Source organism: Heptranchias perlo, chromosome 12 (assembly GCF_035084215.1).
Source record: "Heptranchias perlo isolate sHepPer1 chromosome 12, sHepPer1.hap1, whole genome shotgun sequence".
NCBI lineage: Eukaryota > Metazoa > Chordata > Chondrichthyes > Hexanchiformes > Hexanchidae > Heptranchias > Heptranchias perlo.
In genome coordinates, this window is record NC_090336.1 from 72260348 (window position 1) to 72278957 (window position 18610).

Sequence of the window (18610 nt, forward strand, 5' to 3'; positions counted from 1 at the left end):
GAGGGAGCGCCGCACTGTCGGAGGGTCAGTACTGAGGGAGCGCCGCACTGTCGGAGGGTCAGTACTGAGGGAGCGCCGCACTGTCGGAGGGTCAGTACTGAGGGAGCGCCGCACTGTCGGAGGGTCAGTACTGAGGGAGTGCCGCACTGTCGGAGGGTCAGTACTGAGGGAGTGCCGCACTGTCAGAGGGTCAGTACTGAGGGAGCGCCGCACTGTCGGAGGGTCAGTACTGAGGGAGCGCTGCACTGTCGGAGGTGCCGTTTCTTGGATGAGACGTTAAACCGAGGCCCCGTCTGCCCTCTCGGGTGGGACGCAAAAGATCCCACGGCCACAATTGGAAGATGAGCAGGGGGGTGGAGTTCTCCCCGATGTCCTGGCCCGATATTTATCCCTCAACCAACATCACTGAAACAGATGATCTGGGCCATTTATCACATTGCTGTTTGTGGGATCTTGCTGTGCGCAAATTGTCTGCCGCGTTGCGCTACGTTACAGCAGTGACTGCACTTCGAATGAACTTCTTCGGCTGTAAAGAGCTTTGGGACATCCTCAGGTGGTGAAAGTCGCTGGAGAAATGCGAGTTCATTCCGTTCTCTCGTACGGTGTAGATTCGACTCTGGGCTCTTTTGGGGCACGGATTTGAAGAAATAATTGCAAACGCACAACTGGCCGATCAACATCTGCAAAGAGAAAGGCCAGATGTTGGGCCTGGCCCAGGGGCGCTCTATAATGAATCTCCACCCAGAACTTCCAGATGCTGTTGGTCCTGTGTATTCCCGGCGCGTCCTGCCTTTCGGGAGGGAAAAAAAAACAGTTCGCCTCCATCGGAAACCAGATGTTCATCGCTGTCTGAAGTTCGGGGGAAGCCCCAGACTCCAGCTCCCCACGGAGGGGGCTCCGCAGCTTTTGTTACGATCGTGCGTCTGAACCAAGGCCATTGGGAGTGTGAAACGTTGTAAAGTTTGGTTTGAGATGGGGAGATTGTTGTCCTAAGGTTTCTCAAACACTGCTGCAGGCCCAGGGGGTTGTCACTGTGCAACACAGCTGGATGAACATCCATAAGAACATAAGAAATAGGAGCAGGAGTTGGCCAATCGGCCCCTCGAGCCTGCTCCGCCGTTCAATAAGATCATGGCTGATCTGATCCTAACCTCAAATCTAAATTCATGTCCAATTTCCTGCCCGCTCCCCGTAACCCCTAATTCCCTTTACTTCTAGGAAACTGTCGATTTCTGTTTTAAATTTATTTAATGATGTAGCTTCCTGGGGCAGCAAATTCCACAGACCTACTACCCTCTGAGTGAAGAAGTTTCTCCTCATCTCAGTTTTGAAAGAGCAGCCCCCTTTATTCTAAGATTATGCCCCCCTAGTTCTAGTTTCACCCATCTTTGGGAACATCCTTACCGCATCCACCCGATCAAGACCCCTCACAATCTTATATGTTTCAATAAGATCGCCTCTCATTCTTCTGAACTCCAATGAGTAGAGTCCCAATCTACTCAACCTCTCCTCATATGTCCGCCCCCTCATCCCCGGGATTAACCGAGTGAACCTTCTTTGTCCTGCCTCGAGAGCAAGTATGTCTTTTCTTAAGTATGGAGACCAAAACTGTATGCAGTATTCCAGGTGCGGTCTCACCAATACCTTATATAACTGCAGCAATACCTCCCTGTTTTTATATTTTATCCCACTAGCATTCAGGAAAATGTATTTTAAAAAAAGGAACTGTTTAAAGATTACTGTCATTTGTGTCTAAATTCAGAAAGAACTTGAAAGCGATGATCAGATAATCTGTTTTTGGTGATGTTCGTTGAGGGATAAATATTGGCCAGGACACCGGGGAGAACTCCCCTGGGCTTCTTCTTCAGATAATGTCCGCGAGATCTTTTTTCATCCAACCTGAGAGGGTGGACGGGGTTTTATCTCTTACCTGAAGATCAGCACCTCTCTGACAGTGAAGCACTCCCTCAGTCCACCTGGATTTGTGCTCGAGTCTCTGGAGTGGGTCTTGAACCCATGACCTTCTGACTCGGAGGCCAGAGTGCGGACTCTGGGTCACGGCTGACACTTTGCTGACTCGTCACGCCCCGGGTGTCACACTTGGACAATTTTAAGATGATGCTTTAATTTCCATCCTGGGTCATATTTCCCGCTGATATTGTTCGCAAAATGACTTCCACCATGAATGAAAATTCATCGCCAATATGCATTTTTAGTTAAGTGATCTGATTAACCAGCTGTTACCCGGTTACTAATAAAATCTTAGTTTCGTTAATCAGATGGAGAAACGGCAAAATTATGGTCCAGTTGGCAGAAGTTACTCACTTTGCTTGAGTGGATCTAACGATTTATTATTATTTTTTTACCTGTTCAGATTATAACTTTTACACCCTTAATGTGTTGAGTTATCCAGAGTGCTTAACACCAGAGATTAGCTACTGCATTTTCGTTTACCCGACTCCAAACATTGTCTTTTCACAGAGCCACACGTTGGGTTCAGGATCAAAGTGTAGGATCACCACAATTTCAAAAGGGAAGCCCACAGATGTGCCTTTAGTTTGCATCTGTTCGTAGGAACACAGGAACAGGAGTAAGGCCATTCAGCCCCTCGTGCCTGCTCCGCCATTTGATAAGATCATGGCTGATCTGTGATCTAACTCCATATACCTGCCTTTGGCCCATATCCCTTAATACCTTTGGTTGCCAAAAAGCTATCTATCTCAGATTTAAATTTAGCAATTGAGCTAGTATCAATTGCCGTTTGCGGAAGAGAGTTCCAAACTTCTACCACCCTTTGTGTGTAGAAATGTTTTCTAATCTCGCTCCTGAAAGGTCTGGCTCTAATTTTTAGACTGTGCCCCCTACTCCTAGAATCCCCAACCAGCGGAAATAGTTTCTCTCTATCCACCCTATCCGTTCCCCTTAATATCTTATAAACTTCGATCAGATCACCCCTTAACCTTCGAAACTCCAGGGAATACAACCCCAATTTGTGTAATCTCTCCTCGTAACTTAACCCTTGAAGTCCGGGTATCATTCTAGTAAACCTACGCTGCACTCCCTCCAAGGCCAATATGTCCTTCCGAAGGTGCGGTGCCCAGAACTGCTCTCAGTACTCCAGGTGCGGTCTAACCAGGGTTTTGTATAGCTGCAGCATAACTTCTGCCCCCTTGTACTCCAGTCCTCGAGATATAAAGGCCAGCATTCCATTAGCCTTATTGATTATTTTCTGCACCTGTTCATGACACTTCAATGATCGATGTACCTGAACCCCTAAGTCCCTTTGGACATCCACTGTTTTTAACTTTTTACCATTTAGAAAGTACCCTGTTCTATCCTTTTTTGATCCAAAGTGGATGACCTCACATTTGTCTACATTGAATTCCATTTGCCACAGTTTTGCCCATTCACCTAATCTATCAATATCGCTTTGTAATTTTATGTTTCCATCTACACTGCTTACAATGCCACCAATCTTTGTGTCGTCGGCAAACTTAGATATGAGACTTTCTATGACTTCATCTAAGTCGTTAATAAATATTGTGAATAATTGAGGCCCCAAGACAGATCCCTGCGGGACTCCACTAATCACATCCTGCCAATGTGAGCACCTTCCCATTATCCCTACTCTCTGTCGCCTTTCGCTCAGCCAACTTCCTAACCAAGTCTGTACTTTTCCCTCGATTCCATGGGCTTCTAACTTAGTTAACAGTCTCTTATGTGGGACCTTATCAAATGCCTTCTGGAAGTCCATATAAATAACATCCATTGACAATCCCCTGTCCACTACTTCAGTCACCTCTTCAAAAAATTCAATCAGGTTTGTCAGGCGCGACCTACTGTGTTTCGTTTAGTGAATGATTCCCGTTCAGAAAGACAGCCAGCACAAAAAAATAATCCAGGATGTAATTTGGAGGAGGTTACTGTGCAGATCCCCGAGTCCGAATCATTCCGAACCTGCAGCCCATAGAATCACAGAATGTACAGCATCGAAAGAGGCCATTCGGCCCATCGTGCCTCCTTGAAAGAGTTATCCATTCATTCCCGTTCCCCACAGCCCTGTAAATTTTTCCCCTTCAAGTATTTATCTAATTCCCTTTTGAAAGTTATTATTGAATCTGCTTCCACCGCCCTTTCAGGCAGCGCGTTCCAGATCAGAACAACTCGCTGCGTAAAAAAATGTTTCCTCATCTCCCCCTCTGGCTCTTTCGCCGATCGCCTTCAATCTGTGTCCTCTGGTCACCGACCCTTCTACCACTGGAAACAGTTTCTCCTTATTTACTCTGTCTGGACCCTTCATGATTTTGAACACCTCTATCAAATCTCCCCTTAACCTTCTCTGTCCTAAGGCAAACAACCCCAGCTCCACATAACTGAGGTCCCTCATCCCTGGAACCATTCTAGTAAATCTCCTCTGCACCCTCTCCAAGGCCTTCACATCCTTCCTAAAGTGCGGTGCCCAGAAATGGACACAATACTCCAGTTGTGGCCGAACCAGTGTTTTATGAAGGTTTAGCACAACTTCCTTGCTTTGCTGCTTCCTTCCGTCTCTGCAACAATTGATTGAAGTGGAATTGGAGCAGGGTGAATGACTCGGCTCCTGGCTGTGATATGATTGATCGACTGGAATGGCAGAATATTAAGTTGGCAGTATCACCAACTGCAGCAGTCCAATCCGATTCACGGCATCAAGTGTCCTCAATTGAACATCTGAAACCTGAAATCTTGGGGGAAATAAATATTCTGCAAAGGTGCAGTGTTCTGCACTGCACTTTTTTTGGCATTACATTATAATACGGTATGGCGTTTACCGTATGGTGTTAATGTGGTGTTTATGTTACTAAACTAGTAATCCAGAGACCTGGACTAATAATCCAGAGAACGTGGATCCGTGGCCCGACTGGTCTACTCCAGTGTTTATGCTCCACACGAGCCTCCTCCCTCCCTACTTCATCTCACTCTCTCAGGATATCCTTCTATTCCTTTCTCCCTCATGTGTTTATCGAGCTTCCCCTTAAATCCATCTACGCTATTCACCTCAACTACTCCTTGTGGGAGCGAGTTCCACATTCTCACCACTCTCTGGGTAAAGAAGCTTCTCCTGAATTCCCTGTTGGATTTATTAGTGACTCTCTTATATTTGTGGCCCCGAGTTGTGGTCTCCCCCGCAAGTGAAAACACCTTCTCTACGTCAAGAAGGCGAATGGTATGTTGGCCTTCATTGCAAGAGGATTTGAGTACAGGAGCAGGGATGTCTTACTGCAGTTATACAGGGCCTTGGTGAGACCACATCTGGAGCATTGTGTGCAGTTTTGGTCTCCTTATCTGAGGAAGGATGTCCTTGCCGTGGAGGGAGTGCAACGAAGGTTTACCAGACTGATTCCTGGGATGGCAGGACTGACGTATGAGGAGAGATTGGGCCGACTAGGCCTATATTCACTAGAGTTTAGAAGAATGAGAGGTGATCTCATCAAAACATTTAAAATTCTAACAGGACCGGACAGACTAGATGCAGGGAGGATGTTCCCGATGGCTGGGGAGTCCAGAACCAGGGGTCACAGTCTCAGGATACGGGGAATGCCATTTAGAACCGAGATGAGGAGAAATTTCTTCACTCAGAGGGTGGTGAACCTGTGGAATTCTCTACCACAGAAGGCAGTGGAGGCCAAGTCATTAGATGTATTCAAGAAGGAGATAGATATATTTCTTAACGCTCAAGGGATCAAGGGATGTGGGGAAAGAGCGGGAACAGGGTACTGAGTTAGACGATCAGCCATGATCATTTTGAATGGCGGAGCAGGCCCGAAGGGCCGAGTGGCCTACTCTTGCTCCTATTTTCTTTTTCTACGTCAAAGATGTTGACTCTTAGCTACGCTCTGAAGTGGCCCCTCAGTTGTAGCAAAACCAGAAACTAGGGATGGGCAATAAATGCCCATCTCGACAGGCACTTCAGACAGATAGAAAATAAACAAATTAAAGCTGAACCAAATTTACCTTAAAATTTCACTTTGATAAACGCCAAATTCATTCAAAAATTCTGACAATTGAGCACCTCGCTGAGCAAGGTTAAACTGGATCGATGTGTCAGAGCATTTTTCTCTGTCGAACCTTTCCAGCCTGGCTGGTGATGAATAACTTGTATATTTTCACCAACAACTTTCAGCAACCCCTCAGATAATGAAGCAGTCCGAGCCCGCATGCAGCAAGACCTGGACAACATCCAGGCTTGGGCTGATAAGTGGCAAGTAACATTCGCGCCAGACAAGTGCCAGGCAATGACCATCTCCAACAAGAGAGAGTCTAACCACCTCCCCTTGACATTCAACGGCATTACCATCGCCGAATCCCCCACCATCAACATCCTGGGGGTCACCGTTGACCAGAAACTTAACTGGACCAGCCGTATAAATACTGTGGCTACGAGAGTAGGTCAGAGGCTGGGTATTCTGCGGCGAGTGACTCACCTCCTGACTCCCCAAAGCCTTTCCACCATCTACAAGGCACAAGTCAGGAGTATGATGGAATACTCTCCACTTGCCTGGATGAGTGCAGCTCCAACAACACTCAAGAAGCTCGACACCATCCAGGACAAAGCAGCCCGCTTGATTGGCACCCCATCCACCACCCTAAACATTCACTCCCTTCACCACCGGCGCACCGTGGCTGCAGTGTGTACCATCCACAGGATGCACTGCAGCAACTCGCCAAGGCTTCTTCGACAGCACCTCCCAAACCCGCGACCTCTACCACCTAGAAGGACAAGAGCAGCAGGCGCATGGGAACACCACCACCTACACGTTCCCCTCCAAGTCACACACCATCCCGACTTGGAAATATATCGCCGTTCCTTCATCGTCACTGGGTCAAAATCCTGGAACTCCCTTCCTAACAGCACTGTGGGAGAACCATCACCACACGGACTGCAGCGGTTCAAGAAGGCGGCTCACCACCACCTTCTCAAGGGGGCAATTAGGGATGGGCAATAAATGCCGGCCTCGCCAGCGACGCCCACATCCCATGAACGAATAAAAAAAAACACCTTGCATTTATATAGCGCTTTTAAGGAATTAAATGACCCCAGGGGGTTTCAGAGGAGTCTAAACAGACAAAAATTGTCACCGAGCCAAAGGAGATATCAGGAGAAGTGACCAAAAGCTTGGTCAAAGAGATGGGTTTTAAGGAGCGTCTTAAAGGAGGAGAGAGAGAGGCGGAGAGGTTCAGGGAGGGAATGCCAGGATGTGGGCGTCACTGGCGAGGCCAGCATTTATTGCCCATCCCTGATTGCCCCTTGAGAAGGTGGTGGTGAGCCGCCTTCTTGAACCGCTGCAGTCCGTGTGGTGAAGGTTCTCCCACAGTGCTGTTAGGAAGGGAGTTCCAGGATTTTGACCCAGCGACGATGAAGGAACGGCCGATATATTTCCAAGTCGGGATGGTGTGTGACTTGGAGGGGAACGTGCAGGTGGTGTTGTTCCCATGTGCCTGCTGCTCTTGTCCTTCTAGGTGGTAGAGGTCGCTGGTTTGGGAGCTGCTGTCGAAGAAGCCTTGGCGAGTTGCTGCATTGCATCCTGTGGATGGTACACACTGCAGCCACTGTGCGCCGGTGGTGAAGGGAGTGAATGTTTAGGGTGGTGGATGGGGTGCCAATCAAGCGGGCTGCTTTGTCCTGGATGGTGTCGAGCTTCTTGAGTGTTGTTGGAGCTGCACTCATCCAGGCAAGTGGAGAGTATTCCATCACACTCCTGACTTGTGCCTTGTAGATAGTGGAAAGGCTTTGGGGAGTCAGGAGGTGAGTCACTCACCGCAGAATACCCAGCCTCTGACCTAGGAACATCGGAACATAGGAACAGGAGTCGGCCATTCAGCCCCTCGTGCCTGCTCCGCCATTTGATAAGATCATGGCTGATCTGTGATCTAACTCCATATACCTGCCTTTGGCCCATATCCCTTAATACCTTTGGTTGCCTAACTCCAATACCTGCTCTTGTAGCCACATTATTTATGTGGCTGGTCCAGTTAAGTTTCTGGTCAATGGTGACCCCTAGGATGTTGATGGTGGGGGATTCGGCGATGGTAATGCCGTTGAATGTCAAGGGGAGGTGGTTAGACTCTCTCTTGTTGGAGATGGTCATTGCCTGGCACTTGTCTGGCACGAATGTTACTTGCCACTTATCAGCCCAAGCCGGGATGTTGTCCAGGTCTTGCTGCATGCGGGCTCGGACTGCTTCATTATCTGAGGGGTTGCGAATGGAACTGAACACTGTGCAGTCATCAGCGAACATCCCCATTTCTGACCTTATGATGGAGGGAAGGTCATTGATGAAGCAGCTGAAGATGGTTGGGCCTAGGACACTGCCCTGAGGAACTCCTGGGACTGAGATGATTGGCCTCCAACAACCACTACCATCTTCCTTTGTGCTAGGTACGAGTTGGGATGCAGGCAGCAGCTTGTGACGAAGCTCCTGATAAATCTGTGATTTGTAATGTGAACACCGCAGTCAGGTTGCCCAAGGGAAATTTACCTTCCAAATCTTCAGATCGATCAAGGAACAGGAATTTCTTTTTCAGCTCCACGTCAGGCAAATAGTAGTTTGGCTTCTTTTTTTACACAACACTCACTTAAAACCTCTTCTCTGTCGAGACTTCAGTGAAGAGTCAACACCTTACAGCAAGAACTGAAACCCTCAAGGGGGCAGTAGGTGGGGAAAAGATGAGATACACGAACTAAGAGCAGGAGTAGGCCATTCGGCCCCTCGAGCCTGCTCCGCCATTCGATAAGATCATGGCTGATCTGATTGTGACCTCAACCCTACTTTCCCGTCTACCTACTATAACCTTTGACTCCCTTGTTAATCAGGAATCTATCTAACTCAGCCTTAAAAAAATATTCACTGACCCTGCCTCCCCCGCTCTCTGGGGAAGGGAGTTCCACAGACTCACAACCCTCTGAGAGAAAAAATTTCTCCTCGTCTCCGTCTTAAATGGGAGCCCCCTTATTTTTAAACTCTGGCCCCTAGTTCTAGTCTCTCCCACAAGGAGAAACATCCTCTCAGCATCTACCCCTTCAAGTCCCCTCAGGATCTTATATGTTTCAATAAGATCACCTCTCATTCTTCTAAACTCCAATGTATACAGGCCCAACTTGTCCAACCTTTCCTCATCGGAGGACATACATTTAAGGTGATTGGCAAAAGAACCAAAGGTGATATGAGAAAAACCTTTTCTACACAGCGAGTGGTTATGATCTGGAATGCACTGCCCGAGGTGGGTGGTGGAGGCAGATTCAATCATGGCCTTCAAAAGGGAACTGGATAAGTACTTGAAAGGAAGAAAATTGCAGGGCTACGGGGATAGGGCGGGGGAGTGGGACTGGCTTGATTGCTCTTGCATAGAGCCGGCACGGACTCGATGGGCCGAACGGCCTCCTCCCGTGCTGTAACCTTGCTGCAACCACAAAGCTGGGGTGGAATGTGAGCTGTGAGGAGGATGCAAAGAGGCTCCAATGTGATTTAGACAAGTTGGGTGAGTGGGCAAGAACATGGCAGATGCAGTATAACGTGGATAAATGTGAGGTTATCCACTTTAGTTTTAAAAACAGAAAGGCAGATTATTATCTGAATGGTGATAGATTGGGAAAAGGGGAGGTGCAACGAGACCTGGGTGTCCTTGTACACCAGTCGCTGAAAGCGAGCATTCAGGTGCAGCAAGCAGTTAGGAAGGCGAATGGTATGTTGGCCTTCATTGCAACAGGATTTGAGTACAGGAACAGGGATGTCTTACTGCAGTTATACAGGGCCTTGGTGAGACCACATCTGGAGTATTGTGTGCAGTTTTGGTCTCCTTATCTGAGGAAGGATGTCCTTGCCATGGAGGGAGTGCAACGAAGGTTTACCAGACTGATTCATGGGATGGCAGGACTGACGTATGAGGAGAGATTGGGTCGACTAGGCCTATAATCACTAGAGTTTAGAAGAACGAGAGGTGATCTCATCGAAACATATAAAATTCTAACAGGACTAGACAGACTAGATGCAGGGAGGATGTTCCCGATGGCTGGGGAGTCCAGAACCAGGGGTCACAGTCTCAGGATACGGGGTATGCCATTTAGAACCGAGATGAGGAGAAATTTCTTCACTCAGAGGGTGGTGAACCTGTGGAATTCTCTACCACAGAAGGCAGTGGAGGCCAAGTCATTAGATGTATTCAAGAAGGAGATGGATATATTTCTTAATGCTAAAGGGATCAAGGGATATGGGGAAAAAGCGGGAACAGGGTACTGAGTTAGACGATCAGCCATGATCATTTTGAATGGCAGAGCAGGCCCGAGGGGCCGAATGGCCTACTCTTGCTCCTATTTTCTACGATTCTATGAAGATAACCCCCTCATCCCGGGAATCAGTCGAGTGAACCTTCTCTGAACCGCCTCTAAAGCAATTATGTCCTTTCTTCAATAAGGAGACCAAAACCGCACGCAGTGTTCCAGATGTGGTCTCACCAATGCCCTGCGCAACTGTAGCAAAACATCTCGACTTTTCTGAAAGGTGCTGGAAGACTTCAATCTATTTGGTAACGCAGTCGCTTTCAAACTTACCAGTGTGGGCCACCCACTGGAAATAATGGCTCAGGGAGCCCCCTGTAAATCGCGGCGCATTCTCCAGGGCTCTCCGAAGGACAGCGTCAGATACCCAGAGGCAACCTGTCGTTCTGGATATGTGTCGTTCGTGGTGTAGGATAAAAATAAAGCAGCAAGTCAGGCGACAGGTACAGAAACCTGCTGACGCCAGGTCGAACAGCTACGGTGGATTTCAAAGTTAACCCTTTACCGGCTGAGCCCAATTGCACGCGTAGGAACAGGAGGGGGGGGCCATTCAGCCCCTCGAGCCTGTTCCGCCATTCAGTTAGATCATGGCTGATCTGTATCTTAACACCATTTACCCGCCTTGGTTCTGCAATCCTTAATCCCCTCACCCAACAAAAGTCTATCGATCTCAGTTTCGAAATTTTCAATTGACCCCCCCCCAGCCTCAATAGTTTTTTGGGGGAGAGAGTTCCAGATTTCCACTCCCCTTTGTGTGAAGAAGTGCTTCCTGACATCACCCCTGAACGGCCTGGCTCTAATTTTAAGGTTCTGCCCCCTTGTTCTCGTCTCCCCACCAGAGGAAATAGTTTCTCTCTATCTACCCTATCAAACCCTTTACTCATCTTAAACATCTCAACTAGATCACCCCTTAATCTTCCACACTCGAGGGAATACAAGCCGAGTCTGTGCAACCTGGCCTCGTAATTTAACCCTCTAAGCCCTGGTACCATTCTGGTGAATCTGCATTGCACCCCCTCCAAGGCCAATATATCCTTCCCAAGGTGCGGTGCCCAGAACTGAACACAGAACTCCAGATACGGTCTAACCACAGCTTTATATAACTGTTTCTGGAAATTATTTGGGGGTTTTCTGAAACAAAGATTGGAAGGAGCTCTCGGGGGAAGCTGACTGGCTCTGTGTTCTAACTGGCCCTCCCAAATTAAGAACATAAGAAATAGGAGCAGGAGTAGGCCAATCGGCCCCTCGAGCCTGCTCCGCCATTCAATAAGATCATGGCTGATCTGATCCTAACCTCAAATCTAAATTCACGTCCAATTTCCTGCCCGCTCCCCGTAACCCCTAATTCCCTTTACTTCGAGGAAACTGTCTATTTCTGTTTTAAATTTATTTAATGATGTAGCTTCCACAGCTTCCTGGGGCAGCAAATTCCACAGACCTACTACCCTCTGAGTGAAGAAGTTTCTCCTCATCTCAGTTTTGAAAGAGCAGCCCCTTATTCTAAGATTATGCCCCCTAGTTCTAGTTTCACCCATCCTTGGGAACATCCTTACCGCATCCACCCGATCAAGCCCCTTCTTATATGTTTCAATAAGATCGCCTCTCATTCTTCTGAACTCCAATGAGTAGAGTCCCAATCTACTCAACCTCTCCTCATATGTCCACCCCCTCATCCCCGGGATTAACCGAGTGAACCTTCTTTGTACTGCCTCGAGAGCAAGTATGTCTTTTCTTAAGTATGGAGACCAAAACTGTATGCAGTATTCCAGGTGCGGTCTCACCAATACCTTATATAACTGCAGCAATACCTCCCTGTTTTTATATTCTATCCCCTAGCAATAAAAGCCAACATTCTGTTGGCCTTCTTGATCACCTGCTGCACCTGCATACTAACTTTTTGATTTTCTTGCACTCGGACCCCCAGATCCCTTTGTACTGCAGTACTTTCCAGTTTCTCGCCATTAAGATAATAACTTGCTCTCTGATTTTTCCTGCCAAAGTGCATAACCTCACATTTTCCAATATTGTATTGCATCTGCCGAATCTCCGCCCACTCACCCAGCCTGTCTGTATCCCCTTGTAGGTTTTTTTATGCCCTCCTCACTCTCTACTTTCCCCTCCCATCTTTGTATCATCTGCAAACTTTGATATGTTACACTCGGTCCCCTCCTTTGTCTCTCTTTAAGTCACCAACATTCACTGTAATGTTTTTGCACAAAGAACACTTGTCCTTACTGACACACAATTTCAGATCCATCGAAGAATTTTCCTCCTTCATCCTCTCCTTGCTCTCGCGTATGCAGGGAGGGGCCACATTAATCAGACAGTTAAACCACCGTACTGGGCACAGAGAGGGCACAGACATCAAACGCAGAGTTTACACTGAAATGCAACAGAAGGGTGGTTTAGCACCAGTGTAATTACCTCAGATCAAACGGGCCTTCTTGTTCATCAATAATAGGTGGAGAATTTTGATCTTTTTGGCTGGGGACAGACTATTTTCCCACCCATCACTCAGTAGCACAGCCAGATACAGAGGAGCTTACTCTCCTCCAAGTCTGAGATCGATAGATTTTTGTTGGGTGAGGGTATCGAGGAATATGGAGTGAAGGTGAGTAAATGGAGTTGAGGAGCAGATCAGCCATGATCAGATTGAATGGTGGAGCAGGCTCCTGTTCCTATGTTCAATCCCCAGGACAGTGTCTGGCCTTTTTTAAGACTGCTTTGGGAGCGTGACACTTTGGGAGCGTGACGCATTGGGAGCGTGAGGTGACGCTTTGGGAGCGTGACGCATTGAGAGTGTGAGGTGACGCATTGGGAGCGTGAGGTGACGCATTGGGAGCGTGACGCATTGAGAGCGTGACGCTTTGAGAGCGTGACGCTTTGGGAGCGTGAAGCATTGGGAGCGTGAAGCATTGGGAGCGTGACACATTGGACGCATTGGGAGTGTGACGCATTGGGAGTGTGACGCATTGGGAGCGTGAAGCATTGGGAGCGTGAAGCATTGGGAGCGTGAAGCATTGGGAGCGTGACACATTGGACGCATTGGGAGTGTGACGCATTGGGAGCGTGACGCATCGGGAGCGTGACACTTTGGGAGCGTGACACATTGGACGCATTGGGAGCGTGACACTTTGGGAGCGTGACACATTGGACGCATTGGGAGCGTGACGCATTGGGAGCGTGACACTTTGGGAGCGTGACACATTGGGAGTGTGAGGTGACGCTTTGGGAGTGTGACGCATTGAGAGCGTGACATTTTGGGAGCGTGAAGCATTGGGAGCGTGACGCATTGGGAGCGTGACACATTGGACGCATTGGGAGTGTGAACCATTGGGAGCGTGAAGCATTGGGAGCGTGAAGCATTGGGAGTGTGAACCATTGGGAGCGTGCGCTTTGGTAGCGTGACGCATTGGGAGCGTGAAGCATTGGGAGTGTGACGCATTGGGAGCGTGACGCATCGGGAGCGTGACACTTTGGGAGCGTGACACATTGGACGCATTGGGAGCGTGACGCATTGGGAGCGTGACACTTTGGGAGCGTGACACTTTGGGAGCGTGACACATTGGACGCATTGGGAGCGTGACACATTGGGAGCGTGACGCATTGGGAGCGTGACGCATTGGGAGCGTGACACTTTGGGAGCATGACACATTGGACGCATTGGGAGCGTGACACATTGGGAGCGTGACACTTTGGGAGCGTGACACATTGGACGCATTGGGAGTGTGACGCATTGGGAGCGTGACTTTTGGGAGCGTGCGCTTTGGGAGCGTGAAGCATTGGGAGCGTGACGCATTGGACGCATTGGAAGTGTGACGCATTGGGAGTGACGCATTGGGAGCGTGACGCATCGGGAGCGTGACGCTTTGGGAGCGTGATACATTGGACGCATTGGGAGCGTGAGGTGACGTTTTGGGAGCGTGAAGCATTGGGAGCGTGACGTTTTGGGAGCGTGAGGTGACGCTTTGGGAGCGTGACGTTTTGGGAGCGTGAGGTGACGCTTTGGGAGCGTGACGCATTGGGAGCGTGACGTTTTGGGAGCGTGACGTTTTGGGAGCGTGACGCATTGGGAGCGTGACACTTTGGGAGCGTGACGCATTGGGAGCGTGACACTTTGGGAGCGTGACGCATTGGGAGCGTGACGTTTTGGGAGCGTGAAGCATTGGGAGTGTGACGCATTGGGAGCGTGACGTTTTGGGAGCGTGACGCATTGGGAGTGTGACGCATTGGGAGCGTGACATTTTGGGAGCGTGACACTTTGGGAGCGTGACGCATTGGGAGCGTGACGTTTTGGGAGCATGAAGCATTGGGAGTGTGACACTTTGGGAGCGTGACACATTGGGAGTGTGACACATTGGGAGCGTGATGCATTGGGAGTGTGAGGTGACGCATTGGGAGTGTGACGCATTGGGAGCGTGACGCATTGGGAGCGTGACGTTTTGGGAGCGTGAAGCATTGGGAGCGTGACGTTTTGGGAGCGTGAAGCATTGGGAGTGTGACACTTTGGGAGCGTGACACATTGGGAGTGTGACACTTTGGGAGCGTGATGCATTGGGAGTGTGAGGTGACGCATTGGGAGCGTGAAGCATTGGGAGCGTGAAGCATTGGGAGCGTGACGCATTGGGTGCATGACACTTTGGGAGCGTGACACATTGGACGCATTGGGAGCGTGACGCATTGGGAGCGTGATACATTGGACGCATTGGAAGTGTGACGCATTGGGAGCGTGACGCTTTGGGAGCGTGATACATTGGACGCATTGGAAGTGTGACGCATTGGGAGCGTGACGCATTGGGAGCGTGACGCTTTGGGAGCGTGCGCTTTGGGAGCGTGATGCTTTGGGAGCGTGACACATTGAGAGCGTGACACATTGGGAGCGTGACGCATTGGGAGCGTGACACATTGGGAGCGTGACGTTTTGGGAGCGTGACGCTTTGGGAGCGTGAGGTGACGTTTTGGGAGCGTGAGGTGACTTTTTGGGAGCGTGACGCTTTGGGAGCGTGAGGTGACGCATTGGAAGTGTGACGCATTGGGAGCGTGACGCATTGGAAGTGTGACGCTTTGGGAGTGTGACGCTTTGGGAGTGTGACGCATTGGGAGCGTGACGCATTGGAACTGTGACGCTTTGGGAGCGTGACGCATTGGGAGCGTGACGCATTGGGAGCGTGACGCATTGGGAGCGTGACGCTTTGGGACCGTGACGCATTGGAAGTGTGACGCATTGGGAGCGTGATGCATTGGGAGTGTGACGCATTGGAAGCGTGACGCATTGGAAGTGTGATGCATTGGAAGTGTGACGCATTGGGAGTGTGACGCGTTGGGAACGTGATGCATTGGGAGTGTGACGTTTTGGGAGCGTGAAGCATTGGGGAGCGTGACGCTTTGGGAGCGTGACACTTTGGGAGCGTGACACTTTGGGAGCGTGAGGTGACGCATTGGGAGCGTGAAGCATTGGGGAGTGTGACGCTTTGGGAGCGTGACACTTTGGGAGCGTGACGCTTTGGGAGCGTGACGCTTTGGGAGTGTGACGCTTTGGGAGCGTGAAGTGACGCTTTGGGAATGTGACGCTTTGGAGAGACACTTTGGTGGACAACGCATTGGACTGTGACAGTTGTGCATTAGACCCAAGAGTATGTGTACATATGTGTATATATGTGTGTATATATTATGTATAATGTTTGTATATATTACGCAGAGAGATGGTTGAAATCTTATTTTGTTTTTCACTCCCTCCCAGTAACACCCTGGTGTCCGTGTGTAACGATTCCGGTTTCGAGCAGGGCTCCATCGTTACAGACCCCTCTCGGTACGTGGGGATGGGAGATCTGCCGTTCCTTCAGCTCATGGCCCGGGAGCACCCTGAAGACGGGGAGAGCTACGAGTACACGACACCAGATATCGAAGAGGTGGGGATTGTGGAGAGAGCTGCCTTCGATTCGGTGAGGGGCCTCTATGACCAGGAGCATCAGGTGGTGTGGAATATCCCAGAGGGCGAGGACCGCGATGGACGGGAACGGGACCAGATTGGCGCGGCCAACGTTGCTCGACAGTTCAAACCAGGTCGTTAAAATACCCCGTCAGCAAACATGACCTTCCTGCAATTGACCTTTCTGTGCAACAGGAAAAAGCCGGGAGCAGCAAACCTCAAGGCTCGATAGTTGGTTTATTTTTACAATCTAGTGAAAAAATCTGTAGTTCCATTTGGCAGTCTCTCTGCTTTTCACTTTTTTTGCAATCTCTCTCTTTCGTCACAGTAAATAGCTTCACCCGACTGGAGTTAATGAGTCAGGGTCGAGTTCCAACCCCTTAACACAGCACTGGGACACCAATGGGGGATGTTTTTGCAATATTGGGGCATAATCTTAGAATAAGGGGCTGCTCTTTCAAAACTGAGATGAGGAGAAACTTCTTCACTCAGAGGGTAGTAGGTCTGTGGAATTTGCTGCCCCAGGAAGCTGTGGAAGCTACATCATTAAATAAATTTAAAACAGAAATAGACAGTTTCCTGGAAGTAAAGGGAATTAGGGGTTACGGGGAGCGGGCAGGAAATTGGACATGAATTTAGATTTGAGGTTAGGATCAGATCAGCCATGATCTTATTGAATGGCGGAGCAGGCTCGAGGGGCCGATTGGCCTCCTCCTGCTCCTATTCCTTATGTTCTTATGCTGCAGCTTCCCTTTTGCTGGAACCTATCCAAGAACTGGACACAAATCAAAGGCTTCATTCTGGTTCTGATTTGTACATTGTCGAGGGAAGGAGAGACCATTCTCTCATCTCAACGTCTCCAAGTACAAGACAACAGCATCGAGCTGCCGTCAAATCACGCCGCTTTTCCTCATGAAAATATTATTATTTGTGCGTGTAATCATTGCATTAATCAATAAAAGGGAAACCTTTCTGTTGTGACGTTGGACGATATCCTGGTGTTTTATTCATAGAATTACATAGAATTTACAGCAGGTGGAACAGGCCATTCGGCCCAACTGGTCCATGCTGGTGTTTATGCTCCACACGAGCCTCCTCCCTCCCTACTTCATCTCACCCTATCAGCAGATCCTTCTATTCCTTTCTCCCTCATGTGTTTATCCGGCTTCCCCTTAAATGAATCTACACTATTCACCTCAACTACTCCTTGTGGGAGTGAGTTCCACATTCTCACCACTCTCTGGGTAAACAAGTGTCTCCCAGGGGTTTCGATAACGTATTACACAGGGACATTCGGAACAGGAGGAGGCCCTCGATACCCGAAAATCGGTCTATCAATCGGCTTTAATTGCCCGAGAATCCACAGTCTTTTGGGCAGGAGAGTTCCAGATTTCTGCAACTACTGAACAGCCCAGCTTTAATGTCAAGATTTGCCAAACTCTGTTTCAGCAAAGGTGAGGCCCCTTTAACGGGACGCGGGTCACACCGTGAGGTCACAGAGCGAGCCTCTCCCCTCACACTGCGCATCACAGTGAGATCAGACATCGCAAGAGGTTCGTAAACTGGGTCAGTTTGGGGCAGGAGGCTGGACAAGCAGTTTCAGTGACGGGAAGGGAGCTGCACTGACTGGGACTATAACTGGCTGATCTCTCTCGGCTTTATGAAGGGGAAGTCATGTCTGACAAATTTGCTTGAGTTCTTCGAGGATATAACGTATAGGGTGGATAAAGGGGAACCAGTGGACATAGTGTATTTAGACTTCCAGAAGGCATTCGACAAGGTGCCACATAAAAGATTATTACTTAAGATAAAAAATCACGGGATTGGGGGTAATATTCTGGCATGGGTGGAGGATTGGTTATCGAACAGGAAGCAGAGAGTTGGGATAAATGGTTCATTTTCGGACTGGCAACCAGTAGCCAGTGGTGTTCCACAGGGGTCGGTGCTGGGTCCCCAACTCTTTACAATCTATATTAACGATTTGGAGGAGGGGACCGAGTGCAACATATCAAAATTTGCAGATGATACAAAGATGGGAGGGAAAGTAGAGAGTGAGGAGGACATAAAAAACCTGCAAGGGGATATAGACAGGCTGGGTGAGTGGGCGGAGATTTGGCAGATGCAATATAATATTGGAAAATGTGAGGTTATGCACTTTGGCAGGAAAAATCAGAGAGCAAGTTATTTTCTTAATGGCGAGAGACTGGAAAGTACTGCAGTACAAAGGGATCTGGGGGTCCTAGTGCAAGAAAATCAAAAAGTTGGTATGCAGGTGCAGCAGGTGATCAAGAAAGCCAACGGAATGTTGGCTTTTATTGCTAGGGGGATAGAATATAAAAACAGGGAGGTATTGCTGCAGTTATATA

At 49.0% G+C, this 18610-nt stretch overlaps 1 protein-coding gene across 1 annotated transcript in view; it reads left to right on the plus strand.

Annotated features, from left to right (window-relative positions):
• LOC137327793 (dickkopf-related protein 3-like) overlaps positions 1-17235 on the plus strand; it is a 299345-nt gene extending 282110 nt beyond the window's left edge. Inside the window, exon 5 of the mRNA XM_067993599.1 lies at positions 16056-17235. Coding sequence (XP_067849700.1) covers positions 16056-16386 — 331 coding nt within the window. The 3' untranslated portion in view covers positions 16387-17235. The remainder of the gene's footprint in view (positions 1-16055) is intronic.
• Positions 17236-18610: the final 1375 nt, after the last annotated feature.